Genomic DNA, 16,014 nt, shown 5'->3' with positions numbered 1-16,014 from the left:
AATAGAATTATAGTCCCTCAAAGATGTCCACTGGCTTCCCTGGTGGTTCAGATGGTAAAAAAAAAAAAAAAAAAATCCGCCTGCAATGCAAGAGATGTGGGTTTGATCCCTGGATTGGGAAAGTCCCCTGGAGAAGGCAATGACAACCCACTCCAGTATTCTTGCCTGGAGAATCCACGGAGAGAGGGGCCTGGCAGGCTGCAGTTCCATAGTGTCTCAAAGAGTCGGACAAAATTGAGTGACTAACACTTTCACTTTCAAAGATATCCACATCATAAACTCTGGACCCTGTAAATATGTTACCTTACAGAGCAAAGGGGAATTAAGGTTGCAGGTGGCATTAAGAATGTTAATCAGCTGACCTTAAAACGGGGAGATTGTTTGGATTATCCTATAACCCAGTTACCCCGAGGAAGGCCCAGTGTAATCCCAAGAGCCCTTAAATGTGGAAGAGAGAGGCAGAACAGAAGAGCCTGCAGGAGATGTGACTGTGTAGAAAGATACAGAATGATGTAGCCATTTCTGGCTTTGAAGACAGAAGAAGTGGCCAGGATCCAGGGAATGTGGGCTGACTCCAGAAGTCTGAGCTCTCCCCTAGGACTGCCAAGAGGAACACAAACCTGCCAGCTCCTTGATTTTAGCCAAGATCCCTTTCAGACTTCTGACCCCCAGAATTATGAAATAGTAAGTTACTGCTTTCAGTCACGAAGATGGTGATACTCTATTAGAACAGCAACAGAGAACAGAGTGCTTCCAGTGAAGTAAAATCGCACTGGTTTCATTTATTCACACATTCACTTAACAAATACTGAAAACTCTCCCTGGGCCAAGCATTGAGTTGGGTGCCCTGTTGGGAACAAAGCAGGTACAGGTGGAAATGAAATCTATGGTGCCCATGAATGTAGGAACCAGACAATGGTCAGCTACTGGAAAGAGAACAAGGAGAGGTACCACGCAGGATGAAGTGAAGTGAGTGAAAGTCGCTCAGTCGTGTCCGACTCTTTGTGATCCCATGGAATGTAGCCCGCCAGGCTCCTCTGTCCGTGGAATTCTCCAAGCCAGAATACTGGAATGGGTAGCCTTTCCCTTCTTCAGGGGGTCTTCCCAACCCCAGGGATCAAACCCAGGTCTCCTGCATTGCAGGCGGATTCTTTACCAGCTGAGCCACAAGGGAACCCACCATGCAGGCTTTGGTCGCGAAAGCTGCAGGGCCTGCCCGACTCTTCCATCTACAAACTGCTGTATTATGTGGCCCAGCCTTCAGTGAAGGTTTCTTTCTTTTTTTTTTTTTTCCCATCACTTCTCTCCAATCTCAGAGAAATAGGAGGTCCTTCTATTGCCACCTGCATCTTAGGTTTCAGGCCCTTTCCCCCAGTTATAAACGTGACGAGAGCATTTGAAAACCTCAGTCAAAGCTGGAAACTACAACCCGCCACAAGAGTGTGCACGCGAGGTGACTGCATTTTTTTTTTTTTCCTGCCAAACCAGAATTAGCCGGTATGGGAATGAACAAGCGTGGAGATTTGAAATTGCACGGATTGGAAGGAAGCTCAGGTTAGGTTCGGGCACCTCCAAACGCACCCCACCCCCTTTTTTTTTTAAAGCCACATGGACTGAGGTCTCGATCTCCAAGCTCCCCAAGACGGAGCTGGCCGGGCAGCGAGGGGCAGAGGCGCCGGGAGCCCGCACCGCGCGCCGAGCCGGGCGGAGCGCCGAGCCGCGGGCGCAGGCAGCTCCGGGATGATCCGCGACATCGCCACAAATCTCTCCGCCCAACCGCTCCGGGGGCTCCGAGGAAGGCAGCGAGTTCGGAGATCCCGGCCGAGAGCCGAGTGAGGCCGCCGCCCGGCGGGCTGTGGGCGGTGAGTATCCCGGGCCGCGCGGCGCCGCGGGCCCGAGGATGGAGAGGCGCCGGGGGCATCTTGGACTGCGGTAGCCGCTGCGCCCCGAGACGCCCGGGAAGCGGCGGTGCGGGCCCCTGGGCCGGATCGGGGAAGGGGCTTCGGGCGATCGAGGGCAGGGCTGCGCGGAGGAGCGGTGGTCCAGCCCAGGCGCCCGCCTGGGGGCTCGGGAGCCGCGGGCGAGGTCACCTCGGGGCGGGCGGGCTAGCGCCGGGCCGGGGCGGAGCGTGGGGACGCTCGTCGCTCCCACCGCGGCCAGGGCCCCGCGCGCGTCGTCCAGGGCACACGGCGCCCCTCCGTACTCCCGCCCGGCTCCGGAGGCGCCCTCAGCCCCGCGCCCAGCCTCTCCCCCTGCCTCCTCCCCCGACCCCCGTTAGAGACTCGAACTACAAGTGATGGGGCGCGGGGGGGAGGGGCGGGGGGACCCGGGTCAGGGGACTTTCGCGGTTGCGGGAGGACTCCTGGCCCAGGCTGCCGGGACTGCGATCGGCCCCGCTTTCCCGCGGAGCTGGCGGGCTCCCAGCAGGTGGGGAGACGCGGGATGGAGCTGGGGTGAGGGGGTCTCGAGGTGCTAGGGAAGGGGGAGTACGGAGGGTCCCGGAGAGGGCGGCGCTCCGGGGAGGCGGGCGGCCGGGAGGCCGGATCGCGGGGGTCCAGCCCCGGGCGTGCGATGCGGGTCCCTCAGAGAGGTTCTGATCGAGGCCCCTCAGGAAGGGAAGGGGAGACAAAAATGAGTCGAGGGACCGGGGGCGGCGCGAGGTGGGGGTGGGGGGCGGCCTTGTCGAGACCGGACGCCGCTGAGGCCTCGGACGGCGTTTTAGGAGCTCAACTCTGCTCAACAATTAAGCCGTTTTCTTTCCACGGAAAAGCTGATCTAGGGTCATTAGCAAGGATGAGTGGGGGTTGTTATTGGACATTATAAAGGTTCCTTTTCGCTTTGCCTGTGATGTGTGTGTGTGTGTGTGTGTGTGTGTGTGTGTGTATTTGTATGAGACAGTCAGTCATTCAGTCAGTCATTCACCATTCACTAGTGATGGTGGATAAACTAGGCTTTGAAATCCCTCAGGCCCCGGTCCAAATTTGGCTTACCACGCAGGTGTCGCCAGTAGTAAAGAATCCACCTGCCAATGCAGGTAGACTTAAGAGAGGTGGGTTCGATCCCTGTGTTGGGAAGATCCCCTGGAGGAGGGCATGGCAACCCACTCCAGTATCCTTGCCTGGAGAATCCCATGAACAGAGGAGCCTGGTGGGCTACGGGCCATAGGGTCGCAGAGTTGGACATGACTGAAGCAATTTCGCACGCATGCATCTGGTAGTTTAGCCTCTCTAAGCTGCGTCGCCCCCACTTTACAAGTAGCCTCGATTTCCTTATCTGTGAAACAGAACATTAATATCAACTGGACAGAGTCATGGTGGAGAAGCCACCAAGCACAATCCCTGGCCATAGGAGGCACTTAAGTGTTCAGTTCCCTCTAATACAGCGTGAACCCGGCTGGAGTACCCGACAGTCGTTTCTACTGCGCTGTGGTCTCCACACTAGCTCAACAGCTCCAGGCTCTTCAGCCTGTTGGCCTCAAGTGCGCCCTCCAAAGGCTGGATATTTCCAGTGCACACCAGGTCTGCTGCTGCTGCTGCTGCTGCTGCTGCTGCCAAGTCGCTTCACTCGGTGCGACCCCATAGACGGCAGCCCACCAGGCTCCTCTGTCTCTGGGATTCTCCAGGCAAGAATACTGGAGTGGGTTGCCAGTTCCTTCTCCAATGCATGCATGCATGCTAAGTCGCTTCAGCCGTGTCCGACTCTGTGCGACCCCATGGACAGCAGCCCACCAGGCTCCTCTGTCCACAAAATTCTCTAGGCAAGAATACTGGAGTGAGTTGCCAGTTCCTTCTCCAGGTCTAGAGTGCAAATATTGATAGAGCCAAATTACCGACGGGCCCACTACACACCTACATCTAATGACGAACCTGCTACCAGCATAGCTGTCCACCTCTGGGGAAGACTGTATTTTAAATTTTATTTTGGAGCTTTCCCTTTCACTTCTCATTTATAATGAACTCTTTGCATGCTAACATAATCGACCCTGATGCTGGGAAAGATTGAGGGCAGGAGGAGAAGGGGACAACAGAGGATGAGATGGTTGAATGACATCACTGATTCAAGGGACATGAGTTTGAGCCAACTCCGGGAGATAGTGAAGGGCGGGGAAGCCTGGCATGCTGCAGTCCATGGGATCGCAGAGAATTGGAGTGAACAACAACATCACAACAGTCAAATTAAAAATCAATGGCTTGCTTATAAAACTTACTCCCCTAACAGCGGTGTGGAACGTTTAATTTCCTTTTAATCTCTAAAACACTCCAGCAGGCTCTGAATTATTTTCACTTATGCCTGTTACCAGGTAAATATGTAGCTGAATTCCATGTCATAGCCTGCGTGTGTTACTTCATTTACCCCATAAATAGTTTCTCCTTCACTGGTAATGAACTCACTTTAGGAAAGGATGGGAAGTTGACTATTGGTCCCTAATCTTCCCATTTCCTTCCTTCAGCTTCTTCAGTGCAAGGCCCTAATGTTATGGGCAGAGCTTCTATTGTAGGTGAGCCCAGAGTGGGTTACATTTTATACTTCCCTTTCTGTCATTAGGCCGACTATCCTCTCATGGTGGGAGAAGAGGGTGTTGGGGAAGCACACACACAAGTCTACAATCCAATGCAGACTAGTCTTCCCAAGGGAAATGGCTCTGAATTGCCATTAATCTACTGGAGGCAAGAAGCTGAATCAGGAGATGTTTAAAAGATAGAGGGAACTTTACTTTCTTATAATAAAGTTTGTTATTCAATCACTAAGTCATGCCTGACTCTTTGCCACCCCATGGACTGCAGCACACCAGACTTCCCTGTCCTTCACCATCTCCCAGAGCTTGCTCAAACTCATGTCCATTGAGTCGGTGATGCCATCCAGTCATTACATCCTCTGTCGCCCCTTTCTCCTCCTGCCCTCATTCTTTCCCAGCATCAAGATCTTTGCATCAGATGGCCAAAGTATTGGAGCTTCAGCCTCAGTTCTTCCAATGAATATTCAGAGTTGATTTCCTTTAGGATTGACTGGTTTGATCTCCTTGATATATATTTATTTAGAACTTTCCCCAAAAATTTAAATGGAGAAATTACTTGAAAGACCGTCATTCAAAGAATAATCTCCATCAACAGGTTTGTTTCACTCCAGTCTTTTTTTTTCCCCCTACGGATAACATATTTTTAAAAACAACCAAAAAGGAGTCATTTCATGTGCCCTTTTTTGTGACCCCCCCCAAATATAATTCATGCCTTAGTGTGACCTTTATATGTCTTCAAAGAGCCTGTGTAGTTTTATTTTTGATGGTGCACTGGCATTGCATAGCTATGGCGTGAGTGACTAACACTTACTGTAATGTGGGATATTAGAGATATTTGTAAAGTTTTTTTTCCCCTCATTCTTTCAAAATTTCACTATTAGATTTCAGTTAAACTTTGAAGGATGAGCAGAAGAGGAGCAGGAGATTAGAAGGAGAGAAGAGTGTTCCCGAAAGAAGAAAACATCACGCACAAAAACTTGCAAGGCTGTGCCAGGTTCAGGGAGCTGCAGGTGCTTCCACCAGCCTGGAAAGTAGAGGGCAAAGGTGAAGAACGGGGGGAGGGAGCTGGCAGAGTGGCAGATAACGCAAGAGGAGAACATGGGGGCAGACAGGGCAGTTTGAACTTGATCCTCAAGATAACCTGACAGGGTGGGGAAGTTACACGGTAAGATAGCACTTTATCGCTCCCAGCAGTCTGGGTAAACGAGAGGTGACGGGAAGAACCCAGCAGAGAGCAGCAGCGTGGGCAGGAAGTGTAGTGGCTGAGAACGGCCCAGCTGTTTAAGAGATAGAATCGTCTAAAAGATAAAAACAGTGAGCATGAAAGGAAGAGTCAAGATGTGTTAATTGCTCAGTGGTGTCCGACTCTTTGCAACCCCATGGACTGTAGCCTGCAAGGCTCTCTGTCTGTGGAATTTCCCAGGCAAGAGTACTGGAGTGGGTTGCCATTTCCTTCTTCAGGGGATCTTCCCGACCCAGGGAATCGAACCCAGGTCTTCTGCATTGCAGGTAGATGCTTTACTGTCTGAGCCACTAGGGAAGCCCAGAAGATAAAAATAATGAGTACGGGAGAAAGGAAGAGTCAAGGTGAGCCCCAGGATAGATCCTTTAAATTGCTCTTCCACTAGCATCCTTGATCCTTTAGTGCCTATTTCTTGCCAACAAACTCTTAGTCTGGGGATTAGAGAGTAAGCATTTTAAGTTCTGCAGGTCGTATAGCCTTAGGAAAGGTAAAAACAATTCTTCGCTCAGGGGTGTACAGAGAGAGGCTGTGCAAACGGCACAGGGTGCTTCCCTAAAGGAGGTTGGGCGCTGGGTGCTTTGCCACAGTCTGCTTCTTTGTCCTCTTGTCCATGTACCAGTACTGCACAGAAAAGCCCCCCAGTTGGACGTGTTCCTAGTGTATTTGGAACCGTTTTTTACATCACCTTCCTCCACTGCAACTAAAGGATTTTCAGTAATAATCACATGTCATGGTCAGTAATAACTGTTTTCTGATTTGCTCTTCTGTTTTAAAATAATTACCTGAAACAAAGAATGCATTTGCATTTTAAAGATGTTATTCAAACTGAGTAAAACATTTCATGCATTGACTGCTTTCCAAACCCAAGTTTTTCACCTGCGGTCTTGCACTCTGTTTTGCTCTTTTAAATTTTAAACAAAAATAAAGACTGCAGGTGGGCATGTGGAGGGCAAAAGTCAAGTAGCTGGCATCCTGCTCTTCATCTCCACCATCATGTGATGTCAGGGTCCATCTCGAATGTCCTGATAAAGGCAATGATGTGTAACATTGCAGGCACTGCAGATCCACACTAAGCTGAGGTGAGTGTCAGCAGTTCTAAATTCTTAGAAACTCTCACTGTCAAAACAGATATGTGCATACAGATGGTCAAAAGACATAGGAAAAGATGTCCAATGCAAATTAAAATTTCAGTGGTCAGAATAGCCACCGTCAAGAAGTCTACAAATAATGAATGCTGGAGAGGATGTGGAGAAAAAGGGAACCCTCCTACACTGTTGGTAGAAATGTAAATTTGTGCAGCCACTATGGAAAACAGTGCGGAGATTCCTTTAAAACCTAAAAATAGAGTTGCCATATGATCTAGCAGTTCCACTCATGGGCATGTATCTGGAGAAAACCATAATTCAAAAAGGTACATGCACCCAAATTTTCACTGCAGCACTGTTTACCATAGCCAAAACATGGAGTAGCCAAAATGTCCATCAACAGAGGAATGGATAAAGATGTGGTACATATATACAATGGAATAATATTCAGCCATTAAAAAAAAATACAAAATAATGCCATTTGCAGTAACATAGGTGGATCTAGAGAGTGAATTATGTCAGATAGGAAAACACAAATATCATATGCTATCACTCATGTGGAATCTAAAAAATGAAACAAATGAACTTATTCACAAAACAGAAAAAAGATTCACACTTAGAAAACAAACTAACAGTTACCAAAGAGGAAAGGTCAGAGGGAGGGATAAATTAGGAGTTTGGGATGAACATATACACACTACTGTATGTAAAATAGATGATCAATAAGGACCTACTGTATGGCACAGGAAACTACATTCAGTATTCTATAATAACCTATAAAGGAAACTGAACTACTGTGCTATACTCCTGACATGCTATTGTAAATCAAGGATACTTCAATAAAAAGATTTTTTTTAAAGAAATAGATAGTAAAGAAAAAAAGCCAGATATGTGCAGCTGGGGCCCTACGCGGGTCAGTTCAGTTCAGTCGTGTCCGACTCTTTGCGATCCCATGGACTGCAGCACGCCAGGCTTCCCTGTCCATCACCAACTCCCGGAGCCTGCTCAAACTCATGTCCATTGAGTCGGTGATGCCATCCAACCATCTCATCCTCTGTCATCCCCCTCTCCTCCTGCCCTCAATCTTTCCCAGCATCCCGGGTCTTTTCCAGTGAGCCAGTTCTCATCAGGTGGCCAAAGCCAAAATATTACCGTTAGTTCCCTGAAATAACTTCCATGTAGAGCACAGTGTTTAGAAAATGATGCTGCTGTGACGCTTACAGACATAATATGAAAACATCATTGTTTGAAACTTTGACCAACAAAGGATTTTTCCAGGGAATTTGTCAGTGATGTCTAGAATTACTGGCACAACAGTGATGACAAAAAAAGCAGACCAACTTTTAGTCGTTTGTTCTTGCTTTTTTTGTTCTCATTGGTGGCTTCTGGGGCCGAGTGCCCCCTCTGCTCTGTCCGTGGTGCTCCACTGCCCTGCAGGGCTCAGCTGCCCAACAATCATTTCCGCTTGTTGTAGACAGTAGTTTGTTTCATTATCCTGAACACTGAGGCCCCAACATAACCACCATCCTCCTCATTCTCAGCCAATGAGCTAGCTTCCCTACTTCACCAAAGAAATTAGACTAACAAGCATAACTTTCCATCCCATGCTTACCATCTTATCTCATCTACCCGCTGCTTCCTCCAGTCTTAGAGGATTGGTCACCCTTCCTGATCAAGACTAACCCTGTCCCATGACCTCTGGGGTTAGTCATTCTCTGTCTCTCTGGACTTCCCAAGTGGCTCAGTGGGTAAAGAACTTGCTTGCAGTGCAAAAGTCACAAAAGACTTGGGTTTGATCCCTGGTTTGGGAAGATCCCCTCAGGGAAGGGCATGGCAGTCCACTCCAGTATTCTTTCCTGGAGAATCCCATGGACAGAGGAGCCTGGCAGACTATGGTCCATGGGGTCACAAAGAGTCAGACACGACTGAAGTGACTTAGCACGCATGCATCTATGTCTGTCTCTGTCTTTATCTCTATCTCTATTTTTTTTCTTTATCCTCAGTTCCTATGCACATACTTCAATCTCATCCTACAAGATAAAACCAGAGACCTTCTCTGACCTGGTATTGTCTCCCCTCTAGCTCCATCCAACTTCCATCCTCTTGATAGAACAACTTGAGAAATGGGTCTATACAAAGCACATACCCCACCTTACCTCTTCCTTGTGCAAATGCAGTTGCCAACTGTTCATTTTGTAAAGATAAACTCCAAGATCCTTTTTTGACACATAAGGGCCTTCAAGAGCTAGCCCTTGGCTTTCTGGTAACCTGAACATCATAAAATTCGGGTGCATGTACCTTTTTGAATTATGGTTTTCTCCAGTGTCCATATTTCCTTAGTCTGATTTCCTATTGTCTTAGCAGTTTTCTAGCTTCCCAGGTAAATGCTCAGAATGGGGGTGGACAGAGGGGATAAAAGTAAGTCTTGTATGTCAGACATAGCATCACCATTATTAGAAAACTCTATCTCTCATTGTCAGATAACAAATTAGCCTTCTCCTTTACCAGTCTCCCCTGAGTTGGGTTCGTATGAGTCAGTCCCCTTGAGGCTAACCCACTGTAGCTGTACTGAACAAATTAAAGACTTGGACCCACAAAACTGAGAACAATATCCTCTGCCAGGAGCCCGCACAGGACCGAGCTACCCTACCTAAGACCACGCGCCTTCCTTCTCTGACATCTGTGTTGTCATCTGTCAGTTCCCATCTCAGTAAGGGACACAAAGCTTGGGCTTTGGAATCAGGAATAGCTGAGTTCAATTCTCAGGTTCCTGTCTAGCCATACTGTCTACTGGCCTTGAGAACTTGGGAAAGGTGCTTAACTTCTCTGAGTCGATTTTCATTTCTTTGAAATAACCATCCTAGTACTTACAGATAGGATGGCTGTAAAGATGAAACAGGTTTCATAAAAGCACTTGGTCTTGTGAAAAAGCGAGGCATGTTCCCAAATCTACATAATGACGAAGACTAAAGATCCAGTGTGACAGTGGGGTGACCTTGGTTTTGATGGGGAGGTAGTGCTGTCCAAAAAGAAGGAGATATTTTTTATTCTGATGTTCCATGAAATTATTCGTCCTATGTATTTCAGAACATCTTGGAAAATGTATACAAGTCATGAAGACATTGGGTATGATTTTGAAGATGACCCCAAAGATAAGAAGACACTTAAACCCCACCCAGACATTGACGGCGGCTGGGCCTGGATGATGGTCTTGTCCTCTTTCTTTGTGCACATCCTCATCATGGGCTCCCAGATGGCCCTGGGCGTCCTCAACGTGGAGTGGCTTGAAGAATTCCATCAGAGCCGCGGCCTGACAGCATGGGTCAGCTCCCTCAGCATGGGCGTCACCTTGATTGTGGGTATGTTCATGCGTGACCTGTTGTCAATTATAATTATAATATATTTATAATTATAATATGACAGTCCCTCACTGTAAGTCATGCTTTATCTCATTGAAGTACTAGAGATTAGGTGTTAGTGGATGTTACTCTTGTTTTTATTGTGGTCAGATATACCTAACATGAAACTTATCCTTTTAACCACTTTTAGGTATACAGTTCAATACCATTGAGTACATTCATCATCACCATCCATCTCCAGAACTTTTCTCATCTTCCTAAACTGAAATCCTGCCAGTTAAGCCATAACTCCCCATCACCACCTCTCCTCTCAGCCCCCTGCCTCTGGCCACTACCATTCTGTTTTATGTCTCTGTGAATTTGTTTACTCTAAGTACCCTGAATAAGTAGAATCAGACAATATTTGTTCTTTTGTGTGATACTCCTATTTGAGCACTGTAAATATTTTGAGCAGTTAAAAAAATGATCATTAAAAATGTTTGCCCCTGTTTTCTTAACTATTTTAAATCATTATCTACCATTACCAATCTGCTTTTAACACTTATCAATATTTTTAAAAGGTAAAAAACTTAGAGAAAACACAGTAAAAGTAAATAACCATCTTATTTCAGAGCACTGGTGTTTTAAATTTGAAATATTGATCCCATGTCATTGAAAAATCTATTAAGCTGTTTTTAGAAAGGTTATTGATACAGCTAACAGGAAGGATAACAACATATTCTTGTATTTTGTAGCTTAACCTAAGCACTCAGCAATCTATGAATTAGATAAGCAATTCTTATCTAGTTGGAGATAGTAAACCAGAAAGCTGAAAAAAAGTGAAAGTGGTTAGTCACTCAGTCATGTCCGACTCTTTGTGAGCCCATGGATTGTAGCCCGCCATGCTCCTCTGTCCATGGGATTCTCCAGGCAAGAATACTGGAGTGGGTTGCCCTGCTCTCCTCCAGGGAAACCATAAATGGCCTAAAATATCTTCCTGGTTTTGTGAAAGTATGTGTATGACAGGCATATGTGTGTTTGACAAGAGTCTGTGCCTTGTCAGTGATTTCCACGTTGGCAATTAATTGCTTGAATTCAATTCAGAGATTTGTTGATCTTGGCTGGTATTCAGCCAGGTTTTTTTGGATAATACCAGTGACATTAGTAACAGTGGCAGTGCTAATGACAGAAAACAAGGTCAGAGTGTTATTTCTCAAGATGTGTGCAGGGGGTATGCATTTATCACAGGGAATGGTTACTGATCTAGTTTTAAAATTAAATAAGGGCACCATTATGTGTGTGAGTGAATTGTTGATAAATCATTTTTGCCTGTAACTGTAATGAACTGACTCCTTCAACCCTGCCGTGGTCTTGTCCAAATCAGGACTGTTGTATCATATGAGAAGTGCAAGTAGGTTAACCTCAGTGCAGGGAATTTGCTAGTTTTATGTTGGATATGGGCTTACCTAGTGGCTCAAATCATAAGGAATCTGCCTGCAATGAAGGAGACCCTGGTTTGATCCCTGGATTGGGAAGATCCCCTGGAAGAGGGCATGGCAACCCACTCCAGTATTCTTGCCTGGAGAATTCCATGGACAGAGGAGCCTGGCGGGCTACAGTCCAGGGGGTCGCAAAGAGTCAGACATGACTGAGCAAATAACACTTTCATGTTGGATATAATTTTACCTTCTCAATGAGTAAGTAAAGGAAAACTAGTCTTCTGAAATACTTAAAATCCATTTTCTTATCTTTTTTAAAATAAACATTTAGAGGGTAGAACCAAATACTTTCAGATTCAAACTAGGAAGTGTGTGTGTACAACAAAAAAGAAAATTCAGCCAAAGGCCGGGATATTTGTCCCAATATTTTCCAAACCATCCACTAAGGTTGTCTTTGGTATTATTTCACGTTTCACAAGTTCCACAGGCATAAACAATGGAAATCAGTCCTGAAGTTATTCAATGTGGTTTTGGGGGTTCCCTGATAGCTCAGTTGGTAAAGAATCTGCCTGCAATGAGGAGACCCCTGTTCAATTCCTGGGTTGGGAAGATCCCCTGGAGAAGGGATAGGCTACCCACTCCAGTATTCTTGGGCTTCCCTTGTGTCTCAGCTGGTAAAGAATCTGTCCACAATGCAGGAGACCCGGGTCCAATCCCTGGGTTGGGAAGATCCCCTGGAGAAGGGAAAGGCTACCCACTCCAGTTTTCTGGCCTGGAGAGTTCCATGGACTGTATAGCCCATGGGGTCACAAAGAGTTGGACACGACTAAGCTACTTTCACTTTCCTGAAGATGATCCCCCAAATCAGAACACCTAACTCAACAGTGGTGATGAAATGTGATTGTCATCTTTAATTGGGAGGTAACCGTGGATTTTGAATTCTGAGAGTGCTTGAATTCCAGACAGTGGAGCTTCCGACAGTAGAATAACCTTTCTTCAGGAAAGATACCTGCCAGATAAACATCTTTTATCTTATGCTCAGAAATTATAGCATATAATTTCTTGCTATATAGCATATAGCAAGGCTCATAGTTATATAAAGGAAAGGTCTTTTATTCTATCATGACCCTAAATTGCTATTCATTACCTAAGGTGTCCGATACAGGTGGCAGCAGATATGTTGGGTGCTTTTCCAAGGCAGAAGCTAGCAAAAACAGCTCTCCTTTATTTAGCACTTATTACACACCAAGTGTGGGCTTCCTAGGTGGCGCTAGTGGTAAAGAACCTTCCTGCCCATGCAGGAGATGTAAGAGAGGTGGGTTCAATCCCTGGGTCAGAAAGCTCCCCTGGAGAAGGGTATGGCAACCCACTCCAGTATTCTTGAGTGGAAAATTCCATGGACAGAGGAGACTGGTGGGCTACAGCCCATAGTGTTGTAAAGAGTCAGACACGAATGAAGCCACTTAGCATGCAAGAACTCATGCACATGCCAAGTGCATATGATGTACATGATCTCATTTGATTCTCTGGCAAGCCTGGGGGCCAGACCATCATCTTCATCTCACAGAGGAGAATATGCAACACTCAGAGACATTATGTTACTGAAGTTAACTTGTAACCTATAAGTCAGGGACAGGCTTCAAATGTGGTCCATTGGACTCCAAAATGATGCCCACTCTACCACCCTGCCTGCCATGACATTGAATGATAACTGAAAATATATTTGAAGTGAATAAGTATAAATTGTTTTCTCTTTCTCATCCTTGTAAGGACATTGAGTTACCACTTTTAAATTTAAAAATTCCATGAATTGTGTCACAGAGTCGAAAGCCCTCTCTTGGGCAGTGACTTGCACATGGGAAATTAAGTAAATTCATTCTTTTTTTTATTTGGCTGCGTCAAGTATCAGTTGCAGCACTTGAGGTCTTCCTTGTGTCAAGTGAGGTCTTTCATCTCAGTGCACAGAATCTCTAGTTGTAGCACACAAGCTCAGTAGTTGCATGGGCTTCATTGCTCCACGGCATGTGAGATCTTAGTTTCCTGACCAGGGACTGAACCCACATCCCCTGCATTGCAAGGCTGATTCTTTAACTGCTGGATCACCAGGAAGTCCCAGCTTGGTAAGTTTTTAACCTGAAATAGTCCCACCTGAACATAGGGTTTCATAACTATATAAAGTAATAATGATCAAAAAATGTGACATCTTTTTTATTTTTTTTGGCAACACTGCACAACTTGAGGGATCTTACTGCAATGAGAGTACTAAGTCTTAACCACTGACTGCCAAGGAATTCCCTAAGATGATGTTTAAAATGCATAATCTTGGACTTCCCTGGTAGTCCAATGGTAAAAACTCCACCCTTCCAGTGCAGGGGTCTTGGGTTCCACCCCTGGTTGGGGAACTAGGATCCCACATACCACACAGCACAGTCAAAAAAATAAATAAAATGGATGATCTTACTGAATGCTCCAATACTTTGACCACCTGTTGTGAAGAGCCAACTCATTGGAATAGACCCTGATGCTGGAAAAGTCTGAGGGCAAAAGGAGAAGGGGAAGGCGAAGGATGAGATGGTTAAATAGCATCACTGACTGAGTAGATACGAATTTGAGCAAACTCTGGGAGATAGTGAAGGACAGAGGAGCTGTCCATGCTGCAGTCCATGAGGCTGCAAAGAGTCAGACCTGACTTAGACTGAACAACACTGAATGCTGAGTACAGCCTCAAATGGTATTACTAAAATATAGATTGCTGTTTGAAGAAGGAATCACTTATCTCAAGACAAGTTGCCACAAAGGCAGGAAGAAAAGAGGGTTGACAAAAATTAAAAAAAAAAAAAAATAGAGCGAAGTGTATTCCTGAATCTCCACACAGTGTCATAAATGCATAGCCTGATGGGACCCATTGGAACTGAGAGTCAGCAGAGGCTGAAGTATGTGTGAAGTCATGAGAAGTTCTTTCCGGTTTGGTTTGCATCTAGATGTCCTCATGAAAAAGGCTACAGGTGCCTCGCTTGAAGCATGGACGTCCCGAGAGCCCCCTTCCATACTCCCTTAAAGTCTGGAGAAAATACTCAAATGTGTACAGAGGCCAAACAAGCAATGTAAATGAGACCAGGAGGCCAAATAAGGGACTAACATTTGGGTGGGGACTGCGGCAAACTGGAGAGGGTGTGACACAGCTAAATGGGATCACCTATTGCACAGAACCAGCTGCTTTGGGCTGTATGGGAAGGATCTGTTGCTCCTGCATTTTTGTGAATAATCCTAATTTTTAAATGTTGGCAACTGACTCAAAACATTTAAAACTTTGTTCTCAATGAACAAAATGTATCCACAGGCTGGGTAGAGCCCCTGGACCTCTAGTGTAGGATCTGTTATAGGCCAGAGAATGAATCAACATGTCTATTTATTTCAGGTCTGTCTTCCCTGAGAATCTAGAACTTTGTGTTCTTCGGGGACATTATTGAAAGCTGTCTTTGCATGCCAGAAGCTCTCTGCACATAAGGCCACAGCAAGGAGTTTGTTTTATTTTAGTTAACAGCTCTAGTAATGTTTTGTCTTCATATAAAGATTCCCTAAGAAAATAAAATGAAAATAAAATGCCACTCAGTTCAGTTCAGTCGCTCAGTCACGTCTGACTTTTTGTGATCCCATGGACTGAAGCACGCCAGGCTTCGCTGTCCATCACCAACTCCCAAAGTTTACTCAAACTCATGTCCATTGAGTCAGTGATGCCATCCAGCCATCTCATCCTCTGTTGTCCCCTTCACCTCCTGCCTTCAATGTTTCCCAGCATCAGGGTCTTTTCAAATGAGTCAGCTCTTTGCATCAGGTGGCCAAAGTATTGGAGTTTCAGCTTCAACATCAGTCCTTCCAATGAACACTCAGAGCTCGTCTCCTCTAGGATGGACTGGTTGGATCTCCTTGCAGTCCAAAGGACTCTCAAGAGTCTTGTCCAACACCATAGTTCAAAAGCATCAATTCTTCTGCACTCAGCTTTCTTTATAGTCCAACTCTCACATCCATACATGACTACTGGAAAAACCATAGCTTTGACGAGGCAGACCTTTGTTGGCAAAGTAATGTCTCTGCTTTTTAATATGCTGTCTAGGTTGGTCATAACTTTCCACTAGTCAGTTCCTTTCTCAATGTTCTGTGACAGGACCTTTCATCGGCTTGTTCATTAACACCTGTGGGTGCCGCCGGACGGCCATCATCGGAGGGCTGCTGAACTCTCTGGGCTGGGTGTTGAGTGCCTATGCCGCGAACGTGTATTATCTCTTTATTACCTTTGGACTGGCAGCTGGTAAGCATTGTGAATTTCCTTTTTTTTTTTTGGCCACTCCACACACTGTGTGGAATCTTAGTTCCCCAACCAGGGGTGGAACCG

At 46.0% G+C, this 16,014-nt stretch overlaps 1 protein-coding gene across 12 annotated transcripts in view; it reads left to right on the top strand.

Moving 5' to 3' along the window:
- The first annotated feature begins 1,486 nt into the window (after positions 1-1,486).
- The window catches only part of SLC16A14 (solute carrier family 16 member 14), a 32,593-nt gene continuing 18,065 nt past the window's right edge, over positions 1,487-16,014 (top strand). The window contains exons 1-6 of one of the 12 annotated variants that reach the window (XM_081585489.1): positions 4,915-5,111; positions 5,398-5,560; positions 6,026-6,103; positions 6,687-6,838; positions 9,932-10,203; positions 15,787-15,930. In XM_081585489.1, the coding sequence (XP_081441615.1) occupies positions 9,945-10,203; positions 15,787-15,930 (403 nt within the window). In that variant the 5' untranslated portion in view covers positions 4,915-5,111; positions 5,398-5,560; positions 6,026-6,103; positions 6,687-6,838; positions 9,932-9,944. Of the gene's footprint in view, positions 1,863-2,143; positions 2,428-4,914; positions 5,112-5,397; positions 5,561-6,025; positions 6,104-6,686; positions 6,839-9,931; positions 10,204-15,786; positions 15,931-16,014 lie in introns of those variants that run through there. The other 11 variants (XM_081585482.1, XM_081585490.1, XM_081585479.1 and 8 more) reach the window with 11 other exon arrangements.

Source organism: Giraffa tippelskirchi, chromosome 3, assembly GCF_054371585.1.
Source record: "Giraffa tippelskirchi isolate mGirTip1 chromosome 3, T2T-mGirTip1v1.2.pri, whole genome shotgun sequence".
NCBI classification, from domain to species: Eukaryota; Metazoa; Chordata; class Mammalia; order Artiodactyla; family Giraffidae; genus Giraffa; species Giraffa tippelskirchi.
This window is presented reverse-complemented; position numbering and strand designations above follow the sequence as displayed.